The 13,926-nt window shown below is 33.5% G+C and overlaps 1 protein-coding gene across 1 annotated transcript; it reads right to left on the bottom strand.

Moving 5' to 3' along the window:
• Positions 1-7,723: 7,723 nt before the first annotated feature.
• Positions 7,724-11,887, bottom strand: LOC120084476 (R3H domain protein). Its single transcript, XM_039040264.2, has 7 exons — positions 11,422-11,887; positions 11,224-11,291; positions 10,473-10,581; positions 9,416-9,498; positions 9,118-9,276; positions 8,779-8,880; positions 7,724-8,129 (listed from the first exon to the last, which is right to left on the bottom strand). The coding sequence occupies exons 1-7, from the start codon at positions 11,492-11,494 to the stop codon at positions 7,977-7,979; spliced, it is 747 nt and encodes a 248-aa protein (XP_038896192.2). The 5' UTR covers positions 11,495-11,887; the 3' UTR covers positions 7,724-7,976.
• Positions 11,888-13,926: the final 2,039 nt, after the last annotated feature.

Raw genomic sequence — 13,926 nt, 5'->3', positions numbered from 1 at the left:
CAACATGCCTATCTTTTTGGTGACTTGTCCGATCTGGGAGCTGGGAACTCAATTCACAAGATGGAATTCACTCTTTATCCGAAGCAGGGATAAGTAGAGAGATTGCTCCCTTAAGAACTGATTCTGGGGCTTGAACATAGTGGCCACAGCTTCTCTTTGGAAGAGAAGACTCAATCATAGTAGGACTATGACTTATGTTCATTAGAGGGATCAATGGTACTTAAGGAGACAGATGTAACTACAGGGGCATAACGGTTATTGACCCAGCTGTACTTACGAACAATCTGTGAAGGGTTGTCACACTATTGATTGGTTAAGACGGACACATAATATATCTGTGGTAAGGAGAGTTCAACTGTCGGTCTTTAGTGGAGTGCCTGGCAATTAACGGATGGTGGATCCCATGACTAAAGAGTTTAGTCAGTTATTCACGTACCGTTGGAGTTTCGAGCTACAGGTCCATAAGGTTCCCTTGGTAATACAATGGATTCAAGTTGAGAATCAATTCTTGGTGTTGATTTGAAATGTTCAAATTGACAAAAGAAAATTCGATTATATATGATATAATCGGTGTGATGTATGAGATACATCAAGTGGAGGATTAATGTAAATGAGATTTACATTAAGTACCATGAAATAGAACAAAAACTATGGTTTATATGTTTCATGAGATGAAATATTAAAACTATAGGTTATAAATATAGTATGATAAGTTGGTTATCATTTATGTTTATAATAATATTAATTATTGGAAATTAATTCTTTTTCTTTTAAATAACCATATGAGTGGGTGGTTATTAGATCATGGTAACCGTGAATTTAAAAGGAAAATAGTTTTCTATTTTAAAAAGAAGTTTTACAAAAGATTGAAAAGGTTTTTTGAGTTTTCTCTCTTGAGTAAAGAAACTCACAAAATCATCAAGTAAATTTGGATTTACTAAACGACGGCTGGGCTAGCTGAACAATCGTGATAGTAGAGCTAAATGATCGTGCAGTATTTACTAAACGATCACATAGTTTTGCTAAACGATCGCTGGCCCAAGATAAACGATCGTGTAGAGTCTGTAGGCGATAAACCGAGCTAAACAATGAGCTAAACGATCGCATAGTTTTTGCTAGACGATCGCTTAGCTTTATCTAAACGATTGGGCATCGACCTATGCGATAGGTCTCTGCCATCTCCCACTTACCCAGTCGTGTACATGATCGGTGTTTTCTCTTTCGTCTGCCTCACACCAAGTCCAAACAGAGCCCACCCTCTGAATTCTCACACCGAGAATACTAAGGTCGCCTTGTTAGTGGTGTCAGACTCAACTCGACACCGTCGAGGTTTTTTGGAGGCCGTTCGTGGTGCTGTGGAGGAGTTCGTGCTGTTGCGGAGGAGTTCGTGATCGAGGAGATCGTTGAGGACGAGTGTGAAGTGTTCGTGCTGTGTTGCTGCTGTGTTAGGGTCGTGTAGATCGAGCATTCGTCGTCACTGATTGTTCGAGCGGTCGCGCAACGAAGCGTGGAGACACATCCTCATATGTGCGTAGAGTTTGATCTCTGTTCATTTGAGTTTATTCATGTTGTAATTTCTCTGTATGAAGTGTATAACTGTTTGTATTGAAGTCGATTGTAAATGCATTGTTTATTCATGATTATAATTTGGAAAAATCTTGTTTCACTGCTCATGGAAATCTCGATTCCGATTTCTTTCAGTAGTATCATAAACCAATTGTTCATTAGAGGATCAGTGGAGACTTAATGAGCAAGATGTATTATAGGGATAAATGGTAATTTTAACCTAGCTGTCAATACGAACGATCTGTGAAGGATTGACTTACTGATTATGGTTAAATCAAATGGACAAAAATATATCTACAATGAGGAGAGTTCAACTATTGAGCTATAATGGTATGTCTCGGTCGTTAACAAATATTGATTAATTTGGTTTAAAGAGTTTAGCCAATTAGTCTCAAATCGTTGGAGCTCATGATCTATAGGTCCATTAGATCCCTTTACTAGCTAATAAAAGAATTAAATCTTAGAATAGCCTGTTGAGAGAATTTGAAATGTTCAAACTCGGTTTAGAGTTTGGATTATTATATTTGATATAATTGATATTTAATTATCGAATTAAACATTACAATTTTAGAGAATGATAATATTTAAATATGATTTAAATATTTTAATGAAGTGTCATATTAATTTAATATTTGATATTAAATTAAATGATTAAATTAGATTAATTAATTATCCAAATTAGTTTATTAAATTTTGAATTTATGAAATTCAAAATTATGAAATTAGTTGATTAAATTTTGAATTTATATAAAATTTATTTAATTTAAATTGACTTTGAAATTTAGTTTTGAAATAATTTTTATATTTAAATTAATTCAATTTCATGAATTAATATTTGGATTAAATGGAAAGTGGGAAAATCCCACATTTTCCATTATCAAAAACACCTCATGCCACTTATTTGAATGAAAAATGAAGTGGCAATTTCATGTGAAGTTTGATTTTCATGCTAAATAACTATAATATGAGGTTTTGAATTCATTTTCAAGCTATGCAATCTGAAATTTTAAAGAGAAAATTTCTGGAATTTTTTTCTCTTGACTTTAACACTAAAAATCACATAAATTCCCTCTCAATTTGAGTTCCACCACTCAATCTAAGGTCTGAAATTAGTAGAGAAGATCTTGTGGTAGTCTACTTCAAGATTACAAGAAGAAATTTGAGGTCATTTAGAGCAATTAAAGAGTTCTTCAAAGATAACTTTTTGAAACCCTAATATACTGAAAAACTATGAACATGCATGTTGATTAACTAAAATTGATATAGTTAGAGTGCTTAGATCATTTTACTTCTGCATGTTGAATGTCAACTTCATCAAGAAAAGGATTTGAAAATGTTGTTGCCTATCATCTAAGCAGACTGACTACAACTGAGAGTTGTCATCATTCTAATGGAGACTTCTTAGACCATACATTGATGTCAGCAGATGGTCTTCCCATGACCCCATGGTATGCAGATCTAGTAAATTATTTGATCTCGAGTGATCTTCCCTCTGATCTCAAAAAGTGTAAACTTGATAAGATTAAAAGTGAATCAAAATACTATGAATGGGAAGATCCTTATCTGTAGAAATTTTGCTCAGATCAAATGAATAGGAGTTGTGTCCCAAACGATGAATTCTTTTCTGTCTTAGCTTTTTGTCACGAGCATGCTTGTGGGGGGCACTTTAGTCATATGCAAACTGCTAAAAAAGTCTTGGATTCTAAATTGTATTGGGATACTCTCTTTAGAGATGCATACATCTTTTGTAAAACTTGCGAGCATTATCAAAAATCTAGTGGTCTGTCCCATGAAAATGAAATGTCTTAGGTCTCTATTCTTTTTTGTGAAATATTTGATGTATGGAAGGTAGATTTCATGGGACCCTTTCCTTCTAGGTGTGGATTTAAGTATATTTTGTTAGTTGTGGACTATGTTTCCAAATTGGTGGAAGCAAAGCTCATTGTTACTGACAATGCTACAACTGTTGCAAGATTCCTAAAGTCTAACATCTCGAGAAAATTTGGCTTTTTCAAAGCTATCATCAATGACCAGGGGACTCATTTCTATAATAGAATCATCGCCTCCCTATTAAAGAAATACGACATGCAGTACCGTATCGCTACTCCATATCATCCCTAGACGAATGGGTAGATAGAAGTCTCAAACAGAGAGGTGAAGACCATTCTTAAGAAAGTGGTCAACCCTGGGAGGAAGGATTGGAGTCTTTGACTCGATGATGCATTGTAGGCTTATAGAATGTCCTTTAGGATTTCTATCTGAATGTCCCCGAATAGGATGATTTATTGAAAGGCCTGCCACCTTCCTGTGGAGATCCAGCACCATGCATACTGGGCAGTAAAGAAATGCAATAGGGATCTCAAGGCACAGACGAGGCTACACTTATGCACCTTCAGGAGCTTGAAGAGCTAATGTTGGAGTGCTTTGAGAATTCTTTGATTTACAAAGAGAGGAAGAAGGAATTCCATGACAAAATGATTGCACCAAAAGAATCCCAGATAGGCCAGAAAGTTCTTCTATACAATTCTCATTTAAAATTTATGCCTGGAAAACTTTGGTCCAACTGGATTGGACCCCTTGGTGTTTCTCACGTCTATCCCTATGGTGCAGTGGACATTTTGAATCTTGAGATAGGAAAAATTTTAAAGGTGAATGGGCATCGTTTGAAGGTCTTCCGTGAGGGAGATTCACTAGAATGCTTTGATCCCGCCTACCAGTTGACTCACCGGTTTATGTCTAAAAAACGAGTCACCATGGTCGAGCAACGGAACCTAAAAATTTGCACTTCCTTGAGGCAACCAAGCTTTGATCTTTTGCTTCTTTGTTGTGTTCCCTACTATGATCGGTCTATGATGCACTCCTTTGAGTTTTGTGTGCATGAGATAGGGTGAAAGAAAATGATTTGCAATTTTTAAGACATTTTTGAAAAAATTTCTTCATCTCTATCATGCATCTTTAAGTTCTTTGTCTATTTATCTCACTTGTTTCTCATCTTGAATCTAATTATCAGGCCATAAGATTGTTGTCACTCCAAAAGGCCTTAAGGATAGACATTATAATTTCAGAAAGTCAATTAAATGATGCATACTTTAAGAATCAATCGATTGAAGTTGGCACTTATCTAAAAATAATGGTTAGAAAGTTTAAGGAGAAGTTTACTCCTCTTTTTCAAAGGGTATGATTAACCTAGGGCATCTATGACACCCGTAGTTTCCCTCTGAGCTAAAGCACTCTAGAGAAATTAGTAAGCTTAGGAATTTTTTAAAGAAAGTTGGTCCATAGTTGGATGTCATTCACGTAAACCGTGTGGGCAAGCCAAAACAAAAGTAGTCTTTCTTGATAAAATTTCCTCTCCATTATCTTTAAAAAAAGGAAAAAAAAAAAAAAAGGAGAAAGAACTAAAGAAAAAGAAGCAAGGATTGAGTGTTGAACGATTTTGATTACTCTAATTACATGGTATCACCACTTTGAGTTTAGGAAATCTAATTCTTGACCTTTTGAGCCAAAGTAGGGGAAAATGAATTGAGGCTTCATAAAGGTTTTTCGAGTCTGCTTGTGCTTGAAATTGATAGGCTTGTACTCATCCATGCATGATAAAATTTGAATAGAATCTTCAAATTTGCCTTAAATTGGTTGAATGCTTTTCGATTATCCATTCGATTGTGTGCATAACTTTGCTTGACCATTAAGGCTTGAGTAGGGAACTAGGCAACTTAGCAAGCTAATATTTGAGTGATTGCATGTTCTACCTTGCTCGAGGATGATCAAGAATTAAGTTGGGGGTGTTTGATAGCACCAAAAATGTGTTATCTTTCTCTTCCTAATTCGAGATCGTTAGTTCATTTTAATGAGTTTAATTGATGTTTTTATAAGTCTTGGACGCATAAGAGGTAGAGTGAGGCGTTCGGTGCAAAAAGATGTCAAAATGGCCGAGTTTGGAGCTAAAATGCATTAAGGATGAAAGAAGATCAAGAAAATTACCATTCTGCCCCTAGGTGTAGCATTGCAACGCTCAAAAGAAGCGTTGTGCAACGCTTGAAGACAAAAGTAATGCTTTTTAGGCAAAATAGGATAGCATCCCAACGTTGCATGCAACATTGCGATGTTTTGGATTTTAAGGAACATCATGCACAAGCAAACGTTGCGGTAGCATCACAACGTTGTGCCGCAACGCTACGACAACTCCTCGCCCAGCATTGCAACGCTCTTGCATAGCATTACACTGTGGGGTTGCTTTATATCATCATTTTGGTCGATTTTAAGTGTTAACACGCCATTTTTCCATTTTTTTTCACTTGTAATCTCCACCTCTTCACTATAAACGTTAGTTTATTCCATTTTTTGGGAAGATTGAACTTGAAGAACTTGACTTTGAAGATGATTAAGGGCTAAGAGGTAAGAACTTAGCTTGGGTCTTTTGGTTTATGTCCATTCCTTTAGGATTCTTGAGACTTGGGTTTGTATTTTGCTGAGATTTTCTGATATAAAAGAGAATTCATCTTACAATTATTCTTCAATCTTTCTTTCATGGGAATATCTAACAAATTGGTCGTGTTAGTTTAATTGATTGCTTTCAATTAGCCCTAATTTGTAATCGTTAGTTACTTAATCACATAGAAGCAAAGATTAAGTAAGTCGTGATGTTAATTTAGGGTTCCAATTAATAAGCATTCTTTTTCTAATCTAGATGAATCTCACCTTGAGTGATCAATTAGACGATGGAAATTGATTATTCAACTTAGCATGCTCTTAAGCTTATGCTTGTTATTTTATTGTTTAGATGAGAATTCTTGCTTAAACTTTAAATTAATTCGATCTTACCGACTATCACTTAGGATTCTAAGTGAGTTGGTTAAGTTTTAATTGGAAGATCTCATGCTCATTCTATGATCAAGTCTATGATAGAATTATAAGAAATGGGAAAAACTAGACCGACCCAAGCTAGGTGTTTGTTTAATTGATTAATTCACACTCAATTCACTCAACTCACACTCCATGCATTAATTTACTCCACATTATTTTATTTCGTACAATTTACATTTATTTAGCATCACCAATCACAACCCCCCCCCCCCTTCCCCCTCCGAGTTACTTCCGACAAGCTTTGTGGTCTAGAAATCTTGTCGTCTCCCTGTGGATAAACTTTGTACTTTCCTTTACTATATTTAGTAAAGTAAGACAGAGAATTTATTTGATTCGAATCGTGGGATTTTCACAATGTCCTAACGGCCACGACCAAGTATCATGATTAAGAGAAACAACAAAATCTTTTGGTGTTAAAGAGGTCTTTGAAGGAGATTTGATTCCTAGCGATTTAATGGCTCTCTTTGGAGACATGTCCCTAAAGACTTCGAAAGTATTCGTTAGGCCTTATTCTTTTGGATTGAGCCTTTTTTTTTCTCTCTCTCTTATTTGGTGATATTTGGATCCTCCATTTTTGTAGGCCAGCCTTTTGTGGGCCCTTTTGCATTCTTTCATTTCTATCCAAGAAAGCACTGTTTCTTGGTAAAAATAGGAATTCTCGACGCGTTGCCGAAGTGGAATAAAATTATGACATAATAACTTGTTACAGGGGTGAGCGAAAGTTATTCAGAAGAACAGGGAAACAATAGAAGGCAGATGGTTGATTTGCACACAATTTTAGGCTGAAATTTGTTCAAAGGAGCAAAGTCTAGGGCTTTTAAAGAATACACATTTTTACCATATTTTACAATATAGATGTGAATAACTCTCAATAGAAAAGCTGAGCTCTGCTCACTTCACCACGAAAAAATCTCATGATCTAAAGGTATTCACCAATTTTTTCCCAAATGACATTTTGTTATAAAACAAAAAAAAAAAAATGGCCTTAAATACTCGAGAATCACTCAGAAAGATATCAATAACTATCTAATGGTCATATTTATCAAGAGAAACAAAATAAATTGACAAATTTGATGTCACATTCCCACTATATAAATAGCGTTTTGGCCATGTAAATTAGATTAGCTTGAAAAAATAAAACTTCATGACAATTCCATCTCGTCTACTAAATTTGTTACAATCTTTCATTACAAAAACTTATCATTTATCCACAATTTCACCTAACCATGATCAAGCAGATCGAGAAGAGACTTATTGATCAACACGATAATACACGGTTGAAATCCAATCAAACTTAGAAAAGGAAGACATTTGTTGAATAATGTAAACAGGGCATTTCCTTGTTCAAATGATACAAATGGTACAGTTAGTTCTAAAGGGAGGAAACGAGAAAATAATTTACAGTACATCAGTCCAGCAGCCGGATTTGAGCAACTGTACAGTACCTACACACTAGATATTTTACCCTATATTGAATCCTTGATATTATTGTAACGAACATTAATGAAATATAGTCCTATCAAGTTTCTTCATCTAATGAATTGAAGTTACCATGTTCCTTCTTTGGACATTTTAAGGAAATGGGTCAGAGTTATATTTGGGACCTCAACCATGGCCTTCTTCTTCCTTGTTATCCGAGTCATCTTTATAGAGCCACCGTTCTTCGACTCGGGAACAGTCACAGAATCCAAATTGTAGAACTACCAAGAAAACAATTCGTATGATGTCAAAAGAAGTCAGCAAAATATGCAGCTTAATTTTGAGTAAAATGTACAATCTAGTTTTTAATATTTGAGTCACTTCAATTTCATCTCTATTCTTGTGAAAGTTGCAATTTCACCTTTATATATTGAATTGGTTTTGATTCCTGTATTTTAAGGATTGTTCTACTTTAGTCCTGTTCCTTTAAATGTCTAAATTTAGTCCTTATACTTTCAAAAAGTCATAAAATTAGTTCATTCCCTTAGTTTATCATTAACTTCTTCAAAAACATCTCATTTCTGTTAGTTTCGCATCTATACATTTGAGAAACATACTCACATTATATCTTTACTTGAATGAAGATTATTATTATTGTTATTATTTTACTAAGTTTGATGATAATAATAATAAAATAAATAAATAAATAAATAAAAAGTAACTTCAAACAAACTATAAGGACTAATGCTAGGATTTATTGAAAGTGCAATGGCTAAATTTAGACATTTAAAAAGACCAAAGTACAATAACCAAAGTGGTATTTTAACCTATTCCTTTAATGTATTGATGTATATAAAAGCAGGTTGTGTAAACTATAGAAGTTTATGATTGAGCAAGTTTATTTCCTTGAATTAAAACCGGAGGAAATACCTCACAAACTCCATGTAGCAATAATCTGTGAAACGGATCTTGAACCCGCAACATTAAGACATCTTCTTTACCAGTTTCTGAAATGAATGATCTTATGCACTCCTGAAATAACACAAATGCAAAGAAACTTCATATCAAGTTATAATATAAGTTAAGCTGATTGATGCCATTCAGCTTTGTGATTAAGTAAAAACAATGATCTACTTCTACAGATGGAGGAAAAGCTTAACCTACCATGTTAATCATCCAGTAAATGCAGAGGAAGAGATTTGAAACTTGTAATTAAACCACATTTAGGAAATGAACGGAATGGATCTGAATTTTTCTGCACATACATACCTCAAAACCTTCAATAAGCTCCGGAAGAAAGCTACGGCGAAGTGCCTCTCTCGTTCGACACTCAATTCTGCGCCAGGCATTCAAGAAAGCCATTTTGTCTGCATCAATATGACCCTTTCTCTTAGCGGATGAGTTCTCGAAGACTCCAATGATCTTAGCCTAACAAGAAAATTACGTAGTTGGATTATGTTCTTAAATTAGACATCTGCTTTGCCATTCTTCAATGTCCAAGACATTTGGCTGTCTTGAAGTTCAAAAAATACCAAAATGGTAACATTAAAGTGAAAAGTAGAAAGACCTCTTTATCCATGTCAATACTCCTGAACTTGTCCCAGTCTCCTGCATTAGTCATGGAGAATGTTGTGGGCCGTACATCATCACCTGCAAATAAACCTCAAACCATGATGAATCCTTTCACCGGTGTGAGGAATTTCTAGGCTCGGGTAAAAGGATCAGTAAACATTAGCATGAGAGATGGGCAGATATAGTCATCCCTCTAAGAATGAACAATAAAGCCACTAGATACAACCGAAGAAAACCTTGCACAAACAGCATGATCATGGCCAGAATAACACCAAAAATAAATTGATTTAAAACAGCATATGACTTGGCAAATGCAAAACTTAGATTGCTAAACAATTCAAACAAGCTACTAATTCTAACTGGTGCCAAGTTTAATAACCGATAAATTGGACATTTACAGCAAACTCCTAGGTTTAGATATCTATGAGACTATAGTCTAGATCACTTTCCAGTATCCAATCATCCTAAACATCATTCTTCTAAAAGAAATAAAAAACGAATTACACCAAACATCATAGTCTAGATCACCATAATTATAGGGTTTTTATAATGCATTTCACCATATCAATGAAATGGTTTCTATTTCCTATTAGAAAAAGTATATGATAGAAAGGTTCTGGTGGTCTTCAAAGACAGGAGGAGCTCTTGAATTCTCCTCAGTCTTAAGGAGATGCTTGAGGGCATATGAAAGATGACAAGAGCTAGATTTTATTTATCAATAAGGTACAATATGGAGAGAAGACTTGAAAAGCTTCCGTCTCTCCCAAGGACGCCCAAATTACAGACTTATTCTAAAATGTACCTCTCACAGCTCTCTCTTTCCCCTAATCACTCCTTTCCTTTCCTTTCCTAATATACATTCTTTAGGGGGCTTATCAGAAGAACAGCTACTTTGATGTCTTACCTAGAGTTGTATAGCATAACATAACACAAGATGATGAACACAAGAAGGCTCTACCTTCTAAAACATCTAGCATTTATATTACTCAGAAATAACTCTTATCATAGCTCGCATGATTACAAAAAGGACAAAGTCTTTAGAAGTATCACACCCCAAGGTGGTGGAGCAAACAAGCCTCTAATTTCTTCAGCATTTAAACGAGGAACAAGCTCCATCAAAAGACGATCATTTAACCATCTGCGAGACTTCCTATTGGTAACCTGAGAAGAGTTGGGGAGAAAATTAAGAGTTAACAAAAAAGAGAAGTGCCGTGGACAAATATTGGCAAAAATTAAATAGGAAAGTACAGTATTAATTTATCCTCGAGGAAAAGTTAATTTACTTAAACTGGAGCATTTGAGCAAAATTTTGGGAGGTGATTCATATAATAAGAGAGTAGTCATTTGTATCACTCAGGTAGCACATTATAGCATTGAGATGGATATTCTCAATGGAATTCCAGTTTCCAATTAGAGAAAAGAGAGTAAATGCTAGACAACTTTACCACATCAAAACTACTCCAAATAATATTGAAAAGGTGAGCACTGAAAAAATGACCAGATGGTTACTAGTTCTCCATTAAAATGAAGCCAATGACATTAGCATGCAAAACAAATCAGAACAAAACAAAAACCTAGATTGACATCCATATGTTTTAGTAATTATTCCTCATCAGATAATCAAGTAGTAAACTACCAATATTCCAATTAAGAAGGTACACTTCCATTTCGTCCAAAGCACATTGCAAAAGCATCGCATCGCATTAACAGAACTACAATCAATACAAGTAAGCAGATCACAGACCAGTCCTGATGGAAACCATTAATGACCCAAGAAGAACATAACATTTCCAAACACCCCACCTTCCCAGTCAAGCTCTCCAAAAATTCTATCTTCTTCTCGATTGACATACTCCGAGAATCTGTATCACCTGTGGAAATTAACCCAATAAGACAACCAAGAGATATAAATCCCAAAAGAAATTTTCAAAATCTTATAACAGAAACAGAAAAATCATTCAAATGAGGTATTACTAAATCTAAATAAAAGATAAGAAGTACCATTGAGTGGATCGTTGAGAGGGGAAAAGGTGAAGCGATTCGCTTCTCGTTTAAGAACATCAGTGGACGCCATGATTGGAGAGGAAAACAGAGAATCCGATCGAAGCCCCAGTCGTGGTTTTTCCCTGTGGATGGATGGGATTGGAAATCTTGATCGGAGGGTGATTTGAGGTGGTTGAGCTGATGGAAAGGGGAGAATCGACGAAAGGTGAAGATGAGGGAGATGGTGATCGGAAAAAGTAGGGCAAAATCGAATCCAAGGCTTGGGAAAGAAGGAAGAAACAGGACCTTGGAAATTGCAAAGAGGAACAGAGAGAAGGATTAGATTGGGAAGAATATTCTGTTTCAGATGGGATTGAGAGACGACGTCTTTCTCCGCAGCACACCGCCACCGAGACCGATTCCTGAAATGACAAAACTACCCTTGGAGACCCGACCCCATCCGACCTTAGCTTCAACAAATTTTATTTTATCCTAAATTATATAAAATACACTTAAATGTTCTACTTTGTGTCAGAAACACTTTTGAATTTTTAAAAATTTTAAAAATATTCTTAAAATTCCAAAATAAATTTAAAAATACTTTATCGTTAATTTTATACGGAAATTAGTGTTCTGTATCAAAATATATTCTTAAACTTTGAATATGTTTTAAAATATTCTTACTTTAAAAATGTTTAATTTTAAAGTTATTTTTCCAACAAAATATTAATGATTTTTGTTTATATACTAACGGTAAAGGTATTTTTTAAAATTTTCTTTTTAAGTTAAGGATCTTTTTAAAGTTTTAAGGTATTTTTTAAACAAAACTTTTACGATTTCCATCCAAAACTTATTTTTAGCCTTTTAAACTCTTGTTGAAAGTTTAAAGGTATTTTTTAAAACTTTTAAAGTTCAGGTATATTTTTTTTACCTAAAGTAAAAAGTTTAGAAACATTTTTTTTATAATTTAGCCTTTATTTTTTTATTACTTTTTTTTTAGTATCAACAATTTTTATTAATGTTTATAAGGATGTTCTTCTTAATAATATAGTAATTTTAAAACTTATCATTACTAGACAGTAATTTCGAAATAAGACATTGTATTAAATAATAAAAAATTAGAATAATCTAAATTGTTATCAAATAAGACTAAATAAGACCTGAATAATAAATGGGATAATTAAAAAAGAGGTTAATAATTGTTCAGATATTGTTAGCACATTAAATTTAGTGTAACTTATTAGTTTAAGTCTCCGAATTCATAGTAATTTGATATGCTATTAGAGAAAAAATTATTATATTATTAAAGTCATTCTATCGATGTATTCTTTTTTTATTGAGAATCCCAAAATATTCTACTCTTCTTAAATTGTAATGTTATAAATTTCTTCACCCTATTTGATTTTTGGAGGTGTTATAAATTTTTATAAAGGACCGTTTGACGCACGATAAAAACAAAGTGTTGAGTTGAGTTAATAACTATTATCTAGAGAATTAAATTATCTAGAGAGTTATATCGTCTGTGTTTGGTATGTAAAGTTAAGTTGAGTTGGTAATTATTGTTTGTATTTGAATGCAGAGTTGAGTTAAGTTGGTATCTGGTGTTGTTTTTGTCAATGAATTTGTTTTTTTTTTTTCTATTGTTGATTATAATTTTCAACTATACACATTTTTCTAACTTTTCTAAGATAAAAACAAAAAAACTTTCAATTCTTTTCCATTCTCAAAACATAAATTCTCTACAAAGTACTCATATACAAAATACAAAATTTTGAATTCAATTTTTTAAACACTCAAATAGAAGTGGTTATTCAATTCAAAAACCTAACTTAATCATTAATTACCGTAAAAATTAAAAAGAACAAAAAGGATTAGTGTCATCAAATGAAACTACTGACATTATTTTAGATAGATGGGATGACACTTAAATGTTAATCTTGAAAAAAAAAATCAAATCTTATAATTTAAATCATAAAATCAACTATTAGATACTTTTTTTATCAATTTGTGGAATATGGATTTACCTTTTTTCTAAATCCGGTGAAATGATGCTAGAAATATTGATGTCTTTTTTTCTACTATTATGTTGCATCAGTGTACAAACTATCTTTTTTTAATAAAAATAAAATAAATAAATAAATAAACCCTTGAGCCATAATTTTAAATTCCACTATTTCATTAGAATTATTTAATATTTAAAAAATCAAGGGATAAGTTGTTTAAAACGTATCGATGAACTTTTGTTTAGTGAAACAATAATAAGATGTCGTATGTAATTTTTTTTAGATCTAAGAAAAAAATGAAATAGAAGAAGAATAATTAGATCTAAAAGAATAGTCATAGAAAGAAAATAAAAAAAAGAGAAAGGAGGAGTTGAGAAAGAAAAGAGAAAATAAAACTCATACGAGCGAAACAGAGAAAGAAGAGAGAAAATGAGAACGAACCGGACGGCGAAAGAAGAGAGAAGATGAGAGAAGGGGAGTAAATGTAAAGTGAGCATGAGAGAGAGAAAAACGACAAAGT

Source organism: Benincasa hispida, chromosome 9 (assembly GCF_027475165.1).
Source record: "Benincasa hispida cultivar pf3 chromosome 9, pf3_genome.v1.1, whole genome shotgun sequence".
In the NCBI taxonomy this organism is placed as follows: domain Eukaryota; kingdom Viridiplantae; phylum Streptophyta; class Magnoliopsida; order Cucurbitales; family Cucurbitaceae; genus Benincasa; species Benincasa hispida.
The sequence above is the reverse complement of the archived record's forward strand: the minus strand, read 5'-3'. Positions and strand labels throughout refer to the sequence as shown.